Genomic DNA, 19,904 nt, shown 5'->3' on the forward strand with positions numbered 1-19,904 from the left:
AAGACCCATGTTCACTCCTTCCTCTCCACAAAAAGACCCTCCACACAGCATCCCCAAAGATGACATAGGCCCTGAGGGAAATTATTTTCTTCAGGGCCTCCTGTGTGGAGTAAATATAAAAAAAAAAAAAAACATAAATACGAATTAAATAAGGACTCAGTAGATATATTTTGGGTAGAGTGATGGTCCTGGGTTGGAGGTTGAAGGATTTAGGCTTTGAGTTATTTTTTTTATATTTTCATAATTCCAATGAGGTTTATAAATTTAATGAGTTTATCCTTAAAATTGAATATTCTCAACTTTTAAATAGGTGAAAAGTATTTCCCATATAAATAAAAATCGGATTGGTATTGTATCCAAGACATATAAACTAACTAGATTCTGGTAAGAACTTTGCAATAATTCTAAAGATGGCAGCCTATAAAAGTATGGAATAATAATTGAGGTATTAGATGGTCGGGTTCGATACATCCCAGTTGAGGTCGTTTTTTCTACATTTTCTGTTTCTTATTTTCACAGTGAGAGTTGTTATTATTTACATTATTTCTTATGAATTCTCTTTACTTCTTTCTCCGACGTATCCCCTCAGTGGCTTTGGACCTTTTCACAGTACAAAACTCAGTACTATTTCACTAGTTCCAACCCATTCCGCGCGTGCATGCCGACGAGCGCATGATTGTAAAGTTTAAAAGTTATTTTTTCAGCGTCAATATATTTTGATGTTCTTGCAAATGTTTCGTTTCTAGAATGGTGTGTGCTGTAAAAACTCTATTTTATTATTTAATTACATTAAAAAAATCAGAAACAACTCGGTTTTGATAAAAAAATAATATTAATTATTCATCAAGTAACAATAATTTGATATTTCACAGAAAAATATGAGAGTCTTTTTTTTTGGCTTTTAAAAACAATATTTAAATGCAATTTTAATCCTTAGTATCTAAATAAAGTATGAATGCTAATAATTCCTTTGGCGTGAAAAAAAAATGTCTTTTGGTGACTTACGAAGGTGCCTAGAAAATATTATCAAATATGATTATCTTAAAAGAATTCAACATTTATTTATTTATTTATTTATTTATTTATATATAATTTGTACATTTATTTATAACAATTACAGGTAATAAAGCCTAAGACGTTATAATTGTACCATTTATGCAGTGTATATGCAATGCCAAAAATCTCGCAAATGCGCTATAGGACACAAAAAATAAATCTAATTTCTTATCTACCGCATTCAAAAAGCACGTAGCTCTCCCCACAGGTGAGTTCATTAATAAATTAGTGCGGTTTGCTCTACTATATAGAAGATTGTGATGACGTCCTCGAGAGTGAGACTCTGGTACAAAAAAAGTGGGTGTGTCAAGCCTACGCAAGACAGAAGTGAAACTTCTAGTTTCAGCTGATGCTTGGCGTGGCGCAGTTCGCTGGTGTCTGAGAGAGAGGAAAGAAGAGAAGAAAGAGAACGTTCGTGAGCGGCTCCCCCACCTCAACAAGGTTTCACTTCAAAAATGCCACAGCCGAGAATCGAACCTCGCTTAACTGATTGAAAGCCAACCACGCTGAGCACCAACTGTAAGCAAAGCCGCATAAATTGATTATATTATGTAGGTTCTGAAAATATGAGAGCTTGTTATGTTTTATAATGTTACCTACATCACACCCAAAATATAATATATTTTTAAAAATAATGTACAATGTACAGAAATAGAATCCCACACAAGATCGCGTAGTGCGCTCTAGCGAACGGATATTTTATCAGAGGGAGATAGTTTTAATTTTTTTTTCTGTAAATTATTACATATTATCAAAATAAATAAATTAATTAAATAAATGTAATACAATTATCATAATATACGGATTAGATAATAATTTTAATCCAACACAATAACGCAAAGCGCGCTCTAGCGGAGTAATGTTTTATCACAGTGAGATAAGTGTTTTTATTATTTTGCAATATTATTTTCTTTTAAAAAATGTTCTGACCTACTAAAAAATAAGATATTGAATGAAAAAGGCGTTAAAAACAAAAAAATAATGTGCGATGGCCGAGAATCGAACTCGGATCAACTGCTTGGAAGGCAACTATGCTGACCATTACACCACCAACGCCAGTTGTCGGGATGAGCTAAGAAGCATTTATATGTTACTTCAAAACTTTGACTAGATCAAATGAACTTTAATCGGTGGTGGGGGTACCCGCATTTTCGTTTCGGTCATGAGTCGGTTTTACTCCGGTCCTCGAAATTGCATGACGCGCGTAAAGAAGTTTCACTTCAAAAATTTAATTGGGCCAGTATCTCATTATTAGATAAGTGACCGTTTATTAGTTGGAAAAAATATTTAAGCAAAGCAATACCTCTACGTGTCTCTAGGGAGTGGTAATTGGTCATGCCTAATATATAAATCGATGGGTAAAGCCAAGGGTAACGTCCATAGAGCCGCGAGAATAAAAACCTTAAAATTTTTTTATGGACTCTTTCAATGCGTAAAGTGTATGTTAATTCATGTGGAGCCCAGATGATCGAGTTTGATTCAAGTACACTTAGGACTAGTGTGTTATATAATAACGTCAGTGTTTTTGTGTTAGGAAACGGATATGAGTTTCTAATTACGAAGCCGAGAAGCCTGTATCCTCTGCTTATTAAATCATCGATGTGTTGGTGAAAGGTTAGTTTGCTGTCGTAAATAACTCCTAGATCTTTGATTTGATTTAGGTGTTGGAGAATAATTTCATTGATTGTATATTCAAATACATGCGGTTTCTTTGATCTTGTATACGAGACGATATTGCACTTGGGTGTACTGAAGTTCAAGCCATTTATTTTGGCCCAGTTTGAGACGCAGTCAATGTCACGTTAAAGGAGAATACAGTCAAGATGGTTTTTTATTGAACGATATAGTTTCAAGTCATCTGCAAATAGTAAATACAGCGAATGTGTGATGACTGAACCAATATCGTTGATAAAAATCAGAAACAGAAGTGGTCCAAGGATAGACCCCTGAGGAACTCCAGAAAAAACTGTGAATTCCAAAGAACTGGAACCCTTATAATAAACAAACTGTCTACGATTTCGAAAATATGAAGCAAAAAAACAGAGTAGTCTTTTGGAAAAACCAAATGAAGCTAGCTTATTTAGAAGAATGTCGATGTCAACCTTGTCGAATGCTTTTTCCAGGTCGAAATAAGCAACATCCACCTGTCCCCGATTGTCGAGAGTTTGTGATAAGAAATCTGAGATGCATAAGAGGTTTGATGTTACTGACATCTGGGGTCTAAAACCATATTGACGGTCATCAAGAATTGGATTAACGTGATTAAGTATATATTTATGTAGAATTTTCTCGAATATTTTCATGATGGAACATAGAACGGCAACTGGTCGATAATTCCGGATATCGCGTTTATCTCCCTTCTTGTAGATAGGGGTTATTTTAGTTAATCTCCAGATGTCTGGGAGAATCCCGTTTTTTAGGCAAACATTGAAGAGATGACATAATGGTGGTATTAAAAGGTCGGAACAACCCTTTAGTATAAATGTTGGAATATTGTCAGGACCGATGGAGTGAGGTTTCTTTAAATTTGAGAGTGCCTCCTTAACATCTTTTTCTGAAATACTGACCAGGTCGAATGAGGGCCCAATCTGTACAGTGTGAAGGGAAGAGTCAATATTGAGAGTTGGTTGGACATTTTTGTAAACAGATGAAAAAAAGGTCGCAAAACTATTTGCGATTTTATCATCAGTAGTCAATTCCTCAACATTCAACAACCTTGGCATTATCTTTTACTCCAAATTACACTTCGTAAATCATATTACAACTATTAAAAAATTACAAAAGCTTAGATTTATTCTCAGATTCACAAAAGACCTAAAAACCATAAAATTATTATAAACATCTGTGGTTAGAAGACGGGTACAATATAATTCATGCATTTGGTCTCCTCATTTTAATGCGTACAAATTAAAATATGTCTAAATAAAATTTAAAGTTTTATTTATTTAAAATTGGTATACATATAAATGAATTTACAAAGTAAACTCAATTAGTCGAAGTTAAGGAAGATGAAAAATATGTTATCGTCTTTTATTTAATTATATTTTTTATTCAAGATTTGACTGCCCTGACGCTATAGATTTGCTGTCATTACATGACATGTGCCTCCGAAACATACTATATGGAACATAATATTTCACAACAATTGAGCAGTTGGGATTCTTGTAAGGTTATAATACAAAAAATAATTAAAACACTTTCATACATATGCAGTTAATCAATAAAAGACGAGACAAATGGAATTTCTTCGGAAATCTGGAACGTGAGCATTACAACCTCACGTAGGTGTCGAGACGAAGGTTCTTGATTCGGTGATATTATAAAAGTCTGAGCTGCGTCTTGAACACAGCCTCCGAGTGCAGTTTCCGCCGGAAAGTCAGTTAGTCGGGAGTGGGGAGTCGGGACGCCGCGCTTCGGCATCGCGACGCCCGGCCCCGCCATCGCATCGGCCCGAGACTGAATTCTGCCAATTTATTCCATCTTCAGATGTACCTCTTCCGCCGCTAAACGGCAAAGCGAACGCCGCTGAAAAGACGAACAGAACGAAGCTGCGGAATTACTGAATAGAACGTGATGCGTCGATTTCTAAATCTGGAGAACGTTTGAGGAAGGAAGTGGTTTATTATTTTATATTACACTTACTATACTTTGCATAGAGATAACTGATAGAGAAGATTTATCTGTAAAATACTTGTTTGATATATTTATTTGATCATTAGGTAAAAATTTGATCCTTCTTTTGCAAGTGACGATATTTGCAGGAATATCGATTTTGTATTTTGCTGATTGCTGTGTTAGAACTTTATTTATTTATTTTGAATGAAAGACAGTATTCCCGGGTTATGAATAACCTAACAATAATTTGAAAATTTTTTACTACTATAGTACGTAAGCGGAAAATGCTATTTGTGTTGCGATGGAGGGCTTACCCAGCCGTAGAATCCCAACTCAGCCATTGACTGGTGTTGATATTATACAAGTCTCTATCTATTGATTATTAGTGAATGCTGAAAAAATTAATAAATTTGTCTACCACTTGTAATTTTATTGCAATGCGATTTATCCTTCCGGTGGTTTCGCTAATGCCTTAGTTTAATAAGGGAATTAAATCAACAGCGTTACATAAAAAGCTTTTAAAATATTACCTTGACGTGTTTCGTCTTGGGAAATGTTTTGTACGTAACAATCTTTCATTTTTAAAATTTATTCTTCTAAGAACGAAGAACAAAGCACAAATTGCATAGATCTTTCAAAGATGGTGGTATAATATACCAGCATTTCTGCAACATTTCTGTTACAGAAGTACTTTACTTATGTACTATGGAGATATCAATCTTAAAATCCATTTGCCAATAATCAGATGAAGTTTTTTCTCATTACTCATCTACGGAAAGTTTAGACCCTGACAAAGCAACAGAAAAGAAAATAGAAACCTTCGAACTCTTACTTTTGCGTCGCAAGTTGAGTTCCCTGGACAAATCGAATAAATAATTCAGAACGTACGTCGAAGGCCAAGGAAATTGTAAACGCACGCGCAAACTGCTGTATCTTTTTTAGTTTGAGCTTATGATACAGAGAATGACATAGATGTTAAGAAAATATCTGGCAGAAAGCGAATATTATAGTCCTTCAGCATCAATAGTTTCGGTAAACATGATGTTGTCCAACACCATCTGATATCACGAAGAAGAAATTAAAATTTTACACTTGTCAACGGTAGGGTACCTAATATAAAAAAGTATAAAAACATACTTGTAAGCGGTAACCGGATAAATCATCACATCTTTAAAAAATTATATAAAGTCATTGAAAGTGATGAAACAAAAACTTTATTAACTGAGTTACGTACGTTAGGTTAGGTTAGAAAAAAAAATTTCATCGTTTCTAATGACTTCATATCACTTTTTTAAAGTGTGTTGAATTGTCACTGTGTTGAGTTATCATGGAACCCTTGTAAGCATATATATTTATATGCCCAGATATACTTGACAAAAGATCAGGATGAACCAAACCCGGGTAGCTTATGTATTTATTGTATATTCAATATATTAGTTTAAAAAAAAGTTATTTTATTCAAATCATAATAATGTTTATCCACGAAGTGATACACTTAACATAATATGCGTTCATAAAATACTAGTTGTCCAACATACAAAATTATATCTTTTGAATTTCTTTTGGCGTTAAAAGTGGTGAGACCGGAAAGGAGCGAATCTGTTTTTCTACTTTCCCATGTTGTTGTCATAATTTCTTTTATTTGGTCATCCCGCAACAAAATAAAGAAATGTATTTTTCAAAGCTTTAACCGTTTATACGCATAATTACAATGCGTAGGCAATACGTTCGGAAAAACAAATTTATTAAACCAAAAATACTTTTGTTTACTCTTTTATATTTTATCTGCAACAGTTAGGGAAACGATAAATTATTACGAATGTCCTATTTATCTTTAAATACAAGTACGTTTTTACACCGTCATCGATTTTGTCAGGTACAAATTTACCTCCCCTCTTTTCCGAGAAAAAATAAAAGTTACAGCGTCCGTTCCAGGCGAATTCTCTTCGTGAAAAAATACAGTATATAAAATAAGTTTTTCATGCTTAGCGCCAACTCTCGTGGGAAAATTTTCCAACCTTTATTTTCTATTTCAAAGAATGAAAGTTTATATGCCTTCATGCGAGTTTAAGGTACTTACTTGCCTAAGACTTTGGAGATTAATATGCTATCTTAGAAAGGGAATCTTTTCGCCATCAGAAGTTATTTTATTTAGATATATAGTTGGAGAATTTTAGGATTTAGATTGAACTGTTATTTTATTTATTACTTCTTCGAGATATATTTTGAAGTACAAGCATTTTACTAAGAAATTAAGTGATAATAAGTAGGTACTAAAATATAAATTAATTTGTTTTTGCAAGAAATAAACATTAAACCCACTTTTCAATGAGAAACCCGCACAAGATTCCCAACTGCTCCCAACCGCCTGGAGTGAGTGAAACTAGAGCACCCTTAATTAGGGTGTTAGGTGGCTGAAAGTAACGGAGAATGGAAGGAGATGGGAAAGAGGAAGGTGAGAAAGTGCCCGGTTATTCAGATCTGGTCACCAAATACAGCTAAATTCATTTCAGCAACGTTTCAATTTCAACATCATATCTATGTACATTACATTTTATATTAATAAAATTAATCAATCACATTTTATGCCAGATGTCAGAATATCAACTACCAACGAGAATGACGGGAATTTGTCTTCAATTAAACCGTTGTTTCAACAACTCCCATTTTAAAAAATCCTCAGTTATTCGAATGATAATTCGACATTGTTTCGTTTTTTTTTCACTGTTTTAAATTTTACATCCTTGATTCCTTAGATTGTATTTTCTGTGATATAGAACTGGAAACTTTAGATGGATTTTTTACTGACCCTCTCTTCTATAACGTCTTATCTAAAATTGCCTCCCCTTTATTCAACATCTATCTCTAAGGTCTTAACTAGACTCAAATCTTCCATTTAATTTTGAAAATTTCCCATTTGAATAAAATTAACACATACATTCTACGTTCCTCTTTCCATTATTTGAAATGATGGCCTAGAAAATTCTTAAAAGTTGAAAAAAATCATACTTATCAACCAATTTAGTTCCATTTACACTTTTTCTCTTCCACTTACATATACATAATTGAAATGTACTATATATTTCGTTACTGAGCACGTTCAACAATTTGATTTCCTCTGTGCCTGTTTAATTGATTGCATAGAAAATAGCTCCACAATACGGAAGTCAATTACAGCTGAAGGTGATGCGAGTTAATCCATCTCCCCTTAGACACTCAGTTTTCTCTCCTTTCTGCTACGCTGGTCACGTTCTGTCTAGAGCTTAGAAGTAAGTACTACGTAGTTTTGCTACGTACTATGTATATATTTTGTACAATACGAATATTTACACCACAGTAAAAAAAACTTCCTCCCAAGATATCCATTTTTATTTTAAGACAACTTCATATTAATATCGTCGTCTTTACTCATTTCCCACGCTTCAATGATTATTATACAGGTTTTTCAAAATATTTTTATTCCTTCAAGGTTTCTTTAAAACTGAAAACACAGGAAATAATCGATTATAATGTAAACTTAAAAAAACTCAAGAATCACATTCAAATTCAAATTCTTATTAATTATAATTTCAGTCAATGTAAAAAAAAACAATATTCATGCAGGGACAGTAAAAAAAGGCGTAATGTTCTGCGGAAAGATAACTTCTACAGTATTATTATTGTAAGAGCCCGGCTAGGCGTAAAACCAAATAATATAAAATATAATCTACGAATGAAATGTTACTATTTATCTTGACGAACTTCAAAAAATTATAACAGAATTCTGTATTTATCTCTTTTTTTCTCATTTATTTTTCATTTCTTTTCTATTTTACTCATTTCGTTTAGTTTTAATTTTTTTTTCGCTTTTCACTTTCCTTAAGATATCAAAATCTCTGCTATTCTCGGAGAAGACTAAGTCTATAGATATGCTTTATATAAAAAAACTTGTATTTGTATGCACAATAAATGTTGGTTAATTAATAATTAAAACAACAACAAAAATTTAATACTCCGATGAAAAAACCATTGATTTTGAAACATGTTTATATTTTTTATTAATAAGTGTAAACAAAGTAAGGACGGGTTGTTTCCCAGAGTTTAAACAATATATTGAATTTCAAAGTTTAAATTCAATTTCTGTGAAAGTTCTTGTTAATTGTGTTATTATTTCACTACCACATGAATAGGACTTTCATGGAACCTGAAATTAAATTATTATTATTATAATTAATATTATAAAATATTAACCTTAAGGAATTGTTCACTTTCTAACTCGTTCATTGTTATTTTACTTTATTATTTCATTTATGACTTGCAAGACACTATCTGGCTGGCATCACCAATGCACATTTCTGTATTATTAATACGGTAATTGATTTCAATTTGCAATGAAGAGCAATTTATTTCAATATATACGTCTGGACGAGAGAATGAATATAATTGCGTAGATCTCATTCCCCAAAAGGAATAATTTTGTGAAGGGTAAGTAAATTGGAAGAAGACACTATTAAGATCTAGCTGGAGGACTAAGACTATGTCAATAATTGACTTCCATAACCAATTATTCACTCTAACATTGACGTTTTCAATAAAATTAACATATAATAAGAAAAAATGTAAATATTTAATGAGATATTGACACCTCACGTGGTCGAGGGGTAAGGTCTCGACCAACAATCCAGAGGTTGCGGATTCAATTTTAAGTAAATAATTTGTGTTATTTTACAATTAATGAATTTAAAATAAAATATATTTACGGCACGTTCCAGAACGGAAGATACTCTCAAAAAACCCATTCAGAATTGAAACATTGCTTGGATTGTGTTTGAATAAACAGGTACTTTCCAACCTTCGTCTAGCTCATCTCCTAATTTTCCCAACTACTTTCAGCTTCACAGCATACCTCGATTTGAAATTTCATAGTTTCACTAGCTTCAGACGATTGGGAGAAGTTGGGATTCTTGTGCGGTATTAAAATAAAATGTTTTTATAATTTTGCTGATTTGCATATACTGTTCAATCATCAACCATCGGACTGGTTATATATTATTATCTTTACAAGATTGTTAACCACATTATAACTGTCAAGGTTTACTTTTTTCCAGTTTTTATATTACCAAACAAAACTCACTAAGCTTTGTAAAAAGAAAAGCATACGTGCTTAATAAAGCGTGCATTTTAATATGAACATCCACATATGTACAAATTCCTCGGGTCTTGGCAGTTTGTAGAACCTCGGGTAACGTTTCTATCTCAGTTCCCCCTTCCTGGCATGCTTCTGAGTTTAGTTTTGCCAATGATAAATATACGGCCATACATTCAGACTGAGATAAACACCCTTGCGTCGGGAAGTAATGCTGGAGGGTCTGCAATCTTAGAGGCTACGTTTAAGTGGTCGTCAACAAGGGGAACCAATAAATTAACTTGTGCTTTAAAATACCGTTTTTCCGCAAATACATTTATTTTATTTATTTCTCTACTTGTACACGTTGCAACTCTGGGTTTTGTCATAAAATCTTATAACAACTCCGGTGTCAACAAAATATTTTGGACTTCATTTGTGATGTAAAACAATTAGCTCGGATTATTATAAGTCGGCGGTAGGAACGGTTCTTGGCCTCGACCTTGAGTTCGCAAAGATATTTATTATAATCTTAATTCCTGTATTGTCGGCAGGTATGTATGGCTAACTACTCTTTAGGATATCACACTCTCCCACGGCTATCTTCCTGGCTGCGTTGGTTTGTTTTAACTCCAGGTATTGTATCAAACTATTTAATTATAAAACTGCGGTGTTAATAAAACAAACTATTCTCCAGGATATCACAGTACTGTTAGTACAATTATTTTTTCGTGAAAACCTCATTAGCAGAAACTGTGCTGAGATGTTCACATGTTTTGGAATAGATGTTAGCAATTATCGCACATCATTATAGTATATCATATAAATTAAAACAGTTATAATAGTTAAAATGTTTGCAGTGAAAAGAAAAGATAAATTTACCGCACGAAGTAAACATATGAAGCAATTAAGAAGAAAATATAATAATTATATAAATACGACAAAAATTGTTTATAAACCTCCTAAATTACCAAGGCGTGGTCTGACAAAATTACATATAATATTTTATCGTTGGTAGGTACTACATACGTGTTTATTAAAGTTATATTATATACAGATGTAACATATGCTTACTACTCAGGTTAAACCGTGTAAGTTTATAATGAATAAAAATATTTCAAAACTAATTTGAAAACAGTATGCACTTGTACCTATATTATTAAATATTACATGTGTTCAAATACACATCTAGTCTTAACCAAGATTGTGAGATAATATTTCAAACAAAATTTATATTGGATATAGGGATGTAGAGATGTAGGGATTTAGGGATGTACCGATGTAAGGATGTAGGGATTTAGGGATGGAGGGATGAGGGATGTAAGGATGTAGGGATTTAGGGATTAAGGAATGTAGAGATGTAGGGATGTAGGGATGTTGGGATGTAGAAATTTAGGGATGTAGGGATTTAGGGATGAAGGGATGAGGGATTTGGGGATGTAAAGATGTAGGGATTAAGAGATTTAGGGATGTAGGGATGAAGGGGATGATTCAATAGCATACAATTCCGATTTAGTTAATACTTTATGTGTCAAATAAAAAGTTAACATTGAAAAGTAAAATATTTTATATGATTTAAGACAATTGAGGAATGTGAGAGATTTGTGAAGGGAGATTAAGGGATTAAAGTGTGGAATGTATGTGTGTTATGGTTGAAATGTGTTGCAGATGTTAGGATCCATGTATTTATTTGTGTTTTGAAAGTATGGAGTTCGGTTTCTGTTAATCTTCAACCTCATTAGGGAGGAGGTTGAAGATTTTATGAACTAGGTGGGTGAATTATCTTGGTGCTGATGAAATATGAAGTTTATGTACATGTTCATTGAAAAACTAAAAAAAAACTAGAATTTAATACATTTTTGAATATAAAATAATAATAAATAAAAAATACCACAAAATAAGTAATTCCACTGACGGGAAACCCCTACATGTTCTGTATCTTTTGTTACATTAACTCCATTTCATCTTTGGGATATTGTGTGTAGATTATTTTCATGAAAGACAGGATAGGAAGTTCTTGGAATGAAAGGGGTATGAGGGGTGGGTAGGAATCTGAGGTCAATGTGTCCAGAAGTGACGTATGAATCCACCCTTCCCACTACGTTAGAGAATGTCCGGCTGGAGAGGTCAAAGGGTCTCTCTCAACCGGTCCCTTACGATCTGGCCTGCCACGCAGCTGGTGAGCAGATGGGTTCGCTCACCAGCTACGAAGACCTGGACAAATATCACCCTATGAAGAGTGGAGCCCCTGCTAAGTCACATAACGTAGCGAAGCACATGAGGAAACCTATGGCAAAATTGTCACCTCCTAAATATCTAATCTTCGAAATTTCTTTAATATAATCAATTTGAACCCACTGAAATGTGAACAATCTGATGTCGTGCTGTAGATCTTTTGCAAGCGTCTCCACAATCCGAAGCGATCATTGAATGTCATCAAATCATCAAGTGGGAGAGTCTGAAGGGAGAGGAATGCATGGAGGGAAAATGATGAGAAATAAGAAGGCAGAGACGTACCTTGCCATTAAGATCAGGACTAAAAAAAGGCCACAGCTATTTTAAGCAAGGTTTTGATTCTGATAGGATCTGCAAACCCTTGCCGTGCAATAACAGTGCCAAAACTTCACATTTACGCAAACCAAAGGTTTTCTTTCTATTTAGCTGGTTACGCGGGGTATTTACATACTTTATGAGATCAATCATATTGCAGGTATATGTACAATTGTACGTATTGTACCCATGTAATTAACCGTGATACGTTATCAATTATAAAGTAGAATATTTTTTTTTGTACTATTACCAGCGACGTTCTAATTCTGAATGGTGGTCTTACACCAGGGCGATACTAAGAGTGTCTACCATTCTGGAACGTTCCGCAAATATACTGTATAATATTTCAAATGAGTAAATAGCGGAATACATAAAATAAAATTTACTTGCGCGCGTCGGGATTTGAACAGGCGACCTCCAGCTTGCTAGTTGAGAGCCTTACCCCTCGACCATAACTTATTTGTTTTGATTGAGTGTAATATATTGTTGTTTCCCACAAACAATGGAATCTGTGAGAAAACTTTGTTAAAACCAAAAACACAAAAATTTTTATTAGTGTATAAACGCACTACGGTGAATCTTAAGATTGCCGCAATAATCAATTGTTAAAGCTGAATATGGCAGTCGCCCAGATAGCCAAATTAAAGCTAACGATTTATTTTTTTCGTGAGGTTATTTAATTAAACATATATTGTCTCACATCTGTCGCAAGTATGTATATAATTATGTTATTCGAATACTGTGCGACCTACTAACTAATAACTAATTTGTCAAAAGGGTCATTGTCTTAAATTCAATCACCGAACAATATACCTCTGGCATCATTTTAGTACGTGTTCACGTGTAGGTATAAATCAACGTTAGGGCGAGTTCTTTCAAAGAGCCGTTGCCCATTCAGTATAAATGTGCTCGCATACGAGTTGGGGGGTACAGAATACAGCCTATTGGGTATAAAAAAGGATGAAGTGTCTTACTAAAACCACTTTAGGTAATGATCTCAGGTTTCTCGGTTGGAGGAGAGAAAGTACGTGTCCGGGATCTCGACTGGGCAAATATTGGCCGAACATGTTTGATCGCAGTGTATTTCACTATAATGATTATTTACTCCGAGAACGTGGGGCAGGTTTTAAAAGCTGCGATGTATTAGAGTAATGTTAAGATATTTGGAAACCCCCAATCTACTTACCTGCACAGCACATAATCTTTTTAAGTCTCAATTGCTCCCAACCGTTTGGAGTCAGAAAGACTATGGCATCCACAATTGGTATATGTTGTGAAAATAGTGGGGAGAAAATGGGAGATGGGAAAATGGAAGGTGGAGAAGTGTCTGGCTATTTTGACCTAGTCACCAAACACGGCTAAAGCCAATATAACCATCGTTTCAATTCTGATTGGTGGTCTTACACCCGGGCAATACTAAGAGTACCTTCCACTCTAAAACGTGCTGCAAATATACAAAATATTATTTAAAATTAATAAATTGTGAAATAACACAAATGAATCCAATGAATTTACTTGCGCGCGCAGGATTTGATCCCCCGACCTCCGGCTTACTAATCGAGATCATTACCACTCCGCCGTCGAAAATTTATGAAATTTAAAAAAATAAATAATTTTCTTTTAAATTCATGATTTTAATGTGTCGATCAAAAATATTGTACTTGCTCGCACGTACGTACGTTTGAAAACACTATTACAATTTATTAGTATAAACAGTTGCGTTGGGGGAGATAGTGTGATATGGGCAAAACCTCAGTTTTTAGAGTTGCTTAGCACAACAGATATACAAATATTTTGACTCGGTCATGCAAACTATTAAGTTATAAAGTTTACTGTAAAAACAGTCTAGGCTCTCTACAAAGTCAAATATAGTTATCTTTTTTTACTTTAGCTGTTTAATGTTTGGAAAACAGTGAAAAACCTACTATTAGCAAATAAAATTTTAGATTAATCAATGTAGCGGACAAGTACAAAGCAAAAATATACAGATTTTGTTGTTTTCTAATAATACGCTTTGAATTTCATAAGGTTTCGTAAGGTCAGTCAAACCCACAAAAACATAAATTTGAAAAAAGGAAGTGTTTCTGCTTAACATTTGCTAAATGTGCCTCTAAATAGATGGAATTAAAAAAAAAAACAATGGTATAAATTAAGGGGTGAGTGAGATGAAATGTTTAATAATTGTAAGTGTGTATCCAGGCTAACAGACACCACTGTAGCTCAAAATCTGCTGCACGTAAACGTAAGGCTAAACCGGCGCAACTTGAAATAACTTCACACAAACGCCATTCCTCCCTCTCTCCCAACAGCCACCCCCAGCCGTGTTTTGGGAATTTGAGGTAAAAGCTTAGAAACATTAACAGTCATTCGCAGTCACATGCTAAAGTCGTAGCTTTTTAATGTGGGATAAAAAGGATTCTCCCGTTAAAAATTATCCTATATATTTCCCTGCGTAATGTGTGGGAGTATCATATGTTAATGGGTACTTGCGTATAAGGAATAGGTGAACTTTGTAAGTGTTGTGCCGATATAACGCGATACCTTCACACTTCATGAAGGTCAGCACATGGACAAAATGTTGACAGCATATGTATTATTTTTCTATCGTTTGGCGAAAACACAAATTGACATCACACAATTCCTGGGTACCATGGTCGATCGACAAAGGATTCATCAATAATGTCAAAAACTTGTCAATGATTCCGAACACGACTGCAGACCTCTAACGTATAAACAAAAGTTCACGGCGAATAAATTAAAAACACTTAGTCATTGTGGACATTTGTTTGTTCGTTGGCGGTCTGCAGTTGAGCTCGGGAACGATGACAAGTTATCGACAATATTGATAAATCCTTTATCGATCGACTATGCTAGATACGCTGGAACTAAACTACCAAGTATCCAGATTATTTGTTATATTCCCTCTATTATCTTCTTCATTGGTCTCCTTCATTCACATTCGCATTCATCATCCTTACAAATTAAAAATAGAATCCATAGAGTATAGAAATACAAATTCCAGAAAGTTGTGACCTTTAAGGCTCCGTAGTAGATGAAGAAGAAGGTTTGAAAGGGAGATTTGTAAAGAGGGGTTTTAGAGGGAGGTGTTAATATTTAAAAAAAAAGATAATAATTAAGCGGCAATTGTGAAAATATTTAATAAAAGACGACTAGTTTAAAATAAAGCAAATATTTCTTAACCAAATTCAAGTTGCGTTTAGAGAAACACTGAATTTTTTCATACCTATAACATGTCAAATAACTGAACAAAATGTGTTTTTAATAATTTTCGGAACATAATTTGCGATTTTTTTTCTATCGAGGGAGTTTCATATAATTACCATTTCGGCTCTACAAATGTACAGATATTATCTTCAAAAACAACATATTTTTTGGGAATTTAAAAAACATAAAGCGTTCGAAAGGATATAAATTCGGAATGCGGTAGTTTAAGAAATATGATTAAATGATTTGTTCATGTTTTCTAAAATAACATGAAAAATAAAAATTGGTGTAAAACTAAAAATATATACTAGGCAGTTAAGCAGATAAAGTCATGGTACATCTGGACACTTGGTTAAGAACAGTTAAACTAATATAGTATAGTATTTATATCATCTCTATAATATGTTTGTTAGTAATATAGGTAATGACACAGATAAGTAAAATACATGGTAAGTTTGTTGGTGAAATATTATCATATAATTAAAGAAGAAGATAATACTAACAAATCTAAACGAAACATGAAACAGAACAAGATACAGAAAATAAAAAAGATAGCGGTCAAAACTAGGAATAGAACCCAGGATCTTAACCTCTTGACCAGTTATTAAACGTCATATTTGTCTCGTATTACAATTAACAATACTACCTTGCAAACAGTATTTTCCCCGTATTTTTTTTTCGTTTAGGTCAGTATTATATAGTACTATATTGCCTACACACTCTATAACTCTCCTCCAGATATGTATAAAAACAGCAGCACATACAAAAAATTCAAAAAAAGGTTTTAAAAAATATATGAAAACGAAAATACGTAATTCTTGTCTATGTTTATGCTGTTTTCTATATGAAACTTAAAATAATGAATATTTTTCAATTTTTTTACTGTTTCGTAAGTAAAACATATAATTTTGATATCAAAATACCATTTTAAAATTCTACCTATTAACTTCCACTATACATTGTAAGTTCCTCTCGCCCTATTGTCTCGTCTCGTCCTCGGGATTGCTCTAGATAGAAATAAATAAATAAAAAAATAAAAAATTTCTTCATTGATATATAACTTTGATGGGCACAACCTTCAAAAGTTAAAGAAAAATTGTTCCAATAATAATTAAATGATATTATAAAATGTTCAGTGGCGTATCGTCCACGCTAAGGTATTATTCATGGTATTTTTACCAGACAATAATTATAAGTTTATGACTGCTAAGTGCTAATGTCAGCAGGGGTGGAGTTACTTCTATGTTTATTGAATCGTTATGACTCAAGTATATTTTGATGTGTGAGCTTAAAATACGGTAGAATAATAATACGTATAGGGGGTGTTCTAAAAGCTAATTTTTTTACCGTTTCAAACACATAAATTTCAAGACATGTTAATTTTATGAACACATTTTTACCTCAAAAGTTTACCTAATGATACATGAAATATTAATACACAATTTTAATTTTAATATATGTGCTATTTAATACGTTAGGTGTTGTAAGATTGTTTATTAGGTTTTTATATTGTTTTTCATAAAAATTCGCTCCACAAAGGAAAAAAATGTAAAGAGAAAAAAAAAAACAATAATTTATTTTCTTTGTTTTTTTATGGGAATCTTTATTGTTAGATATTTTGTACAACTGTCGGAAATAATGAGAAGGAAACAACTTTTTAGCATAAAACGGCAAGTATCCTGGGGCCAGAGGAGAACAGGTTTTTTGTAACCTTCGTACTGTATAGGATATTTCAGTCCCCACGGAGTCGATATATCTACCTACTTACTTTCATTATTTATTTTGTGTCCCATTTACGGCCGCCACTTCTACATTCGGATGAATAAAAAATTACATGAAACCATAGGTGGTAAAGGGATAAACGCAATTTAGAAAATTCCTTTTAGACGTTTCAAAAGCTTTTACATGCGCTGCGTAACGTTTTTGTATATTCCCTAATGCATTTCAACGTATTATAGGCAAAGTTCTTGGGTTTTTTATGTGATAATTTTCTTTCAACAGTACATACCTATATAAGGAAGTTCCCAGGGTAATTTTTAAGTAGATGCCGGAAATAAATTGTAAAGCAGTCATGAAATAATGTCCATCGTATTCTCACTTTGGGATATACTACGGGCAATTTGAAGTTATTATATTACGTGTTATTAAATCATTGTAAGTGAAATTTAGAATTTTAGTTTATCAACTGTATAAAATTGTATTAACTCCAACTTATGTATTTTAAATATTGAAGACAATATTAGTGATTTCTAAACGTAAATCTGAAACAGAAAAATCAGTAAAGGAAACGGTCACATCTGGGACTCGAACCCAGGACCCTTGTCTTATCCTTGTCCTGGGTTCGAGTCCCAGATGTGACCGTTTCCTTTTCTGATTTTTCTGTTTCATACTTCGAATAAAAACTACTAACATTGTCTTCATTTTTTTTTTTCCTTTTTTTTTTTTTTTAATTTTTCACCGCACATTTTTACTGGCAACTATCTTTATGTATGATCGCAAGATTCAACCCGAACTAAATGCAATACAGACAGCGTCTTTTTAGATAAACCTATCTTATTTTTTATTTTTTATGTGCGACATCTGTTGACTTTTCTGCAAGTCTAGAATGAATATTTATTTTTCGGAATAACTTTATTGAGTAAAACCTCAAATTGTAATATTTAAATATTGAAGACAATATTAGTGATTTCTAAACGAAAATCTGAAACAGAAAAATCAGAAAAGGAAACGGTCACATCTGGGACTCGAGTCCCAGATGTGACCGTTTGAGAGACACAATTTGAGGTTTTACTCAATAAAGTTATTCCGAAAAATAAAAATTATGTATTTTAAATTGTTGCTGTGCCAAAAAGAGTTTTATAACTCATCTGTTTTGTAGAAAGAAATAAAATAATGAAATACATAGACGAACCAACTTTCAAATTTTTAATTAAGAATTTGTTTGTTTTTTATAATTTGTGTGAATACCTACTTTTATTATTGCTTCAAATAGATTTTCTTGAGAAAACTTTGATTTACGATTTTGATTTCGCGTCCTTTATTACAAGATTTAAGGAATAATTCGCTCTGGTGTATGTATTCAAAGCCATTAGAGATTAATATTTCGCCACACGTAATATAGTAAAAAATTTAGGGCTTATGCTAACAAAATTAATTAATCTACCTAAATATTTTCTATTCCGGCTAAGGCAGCGCTTTTTATTACAATAATTTAGCTATTTTTTTCCAATCGTACAATTGTAGCACTGAGAGTATTTAATGATCAAACTAAACTAATAACTTTGTTACGTTGTTCGCAGCCTGCAATCGCACGTACTACGGGGACGTGGGCAGAACTTACGAGCTGGAGATCAGGAGACCGAGAGAAGATAAACTACCCTTCCTCTGCCACCTGAACTTCACGGCGGCTGGGGCTACTTATGGTGATCTTGTTCAGGTAAAGGACCAAATAATATCATTTTATTTCTGATTTTTTAAATAGGTTTTTTTTTATACATCGTGTCATAAAACAATCCTTATATATGGGTTTTGCAATAAGAGGTGTTATTTTGATATTCAATCGTAAAAGATTAATGGTTTCGTTGCTTGTGTGGCACGTAGCGCCGTATTGTTGAAAGTAAATGTTGTCCAGATCAATACCATTCAATTTTGGCCATAAAAAATCATTAATCATCTCTCGATAGCGCGATCCATTCAGCGTAACTGTTGCTCCAGCCTGATTTTCAAAAAAGTAAAGTCCAATGACTTCGCCGGACCATAAACCGCATCAAACAGTCACACGTTGAGGAAAGAGAGGCTTTTTAACAATAACTCTTGGGTTTTTCGAGCCCCAGATACGACAATTTTGCTTGTTCACGAAGCCACCGAGGTGAAAATGCGCCTCATCACTCAAGATGATTTGCATTTGATTCACTCAAGTGAATTTTAATAATTTTAATGCGTTGTCGAAGCGTGTATCGTTCCATTTTTTATTAATGGCATAGTTTCTACTTGTCAAATGTCAAAAAATGACATCTTTAAAAGTAACATATACCGAAATAGCGGGCTATTCAAAATAACACATCTTATTGGAAAACCCTATTTAAAAAAGTAAAAAATATTTCTCAAAAATTTATATGTGTATGATGCCCGAGTGTCGGTTAAAATGGACTGTATGTAAACGAAGAAAAGAAGTTAAATCAATCGCTTTAAAATCACTGGGACTACGACGTGAGATGACAGAAAGCCTTACCTTATGATGACATTGGTTTTTTTTGAGTCCTCTTGGTTTCTTGATAATTCCATCCCATGGATAACTTACAATTTATATATATATACACCTCAATTAACAATCACAACTAATGTTATATTTTCA

At 33.2% G+C, this 19,904-nt stretch overlaps 1 protein-coding gene across 1 annotated transcript in view; it reads left to right on the plus strand.

The window, feature by feature from the left end:
• The window catches only part of LOC149420470 (uncharacterized), a 744,323-nt gene that overhangs the window by 338,063 nt on the left and 386,356 nt on the right, over positions 1–19,904 (plus strand). Inside the window, exon 3 of the mRNA XM_089636727.1 lies at positions 18,850–18,986. Coding sequence (XP_089492853.1) covers positions 18,850–18,986 — 137 coding nt within the window. The remainder of the gene's footprint in view (positions 1–18,849; positions 18,987–19,904) is intronic.

The sequence above is a fragment of the Hesperophylax consimilis genome, chromosome 10 (assembly GCF_061612785.1).
Source record: "Hesperophylax consimilis isolate HC1 chromosome 10, BYU_Hcon_1.0, whole genome shotgun sequence".
Classification (NCBI taxonomy): domain Eukaryota; kingdom Metazoa; phylum Arthropoda; class Insecta; order Trichoptera; family Limnephilidae; genus Hesperophylax; species Hesperophylax consimilis.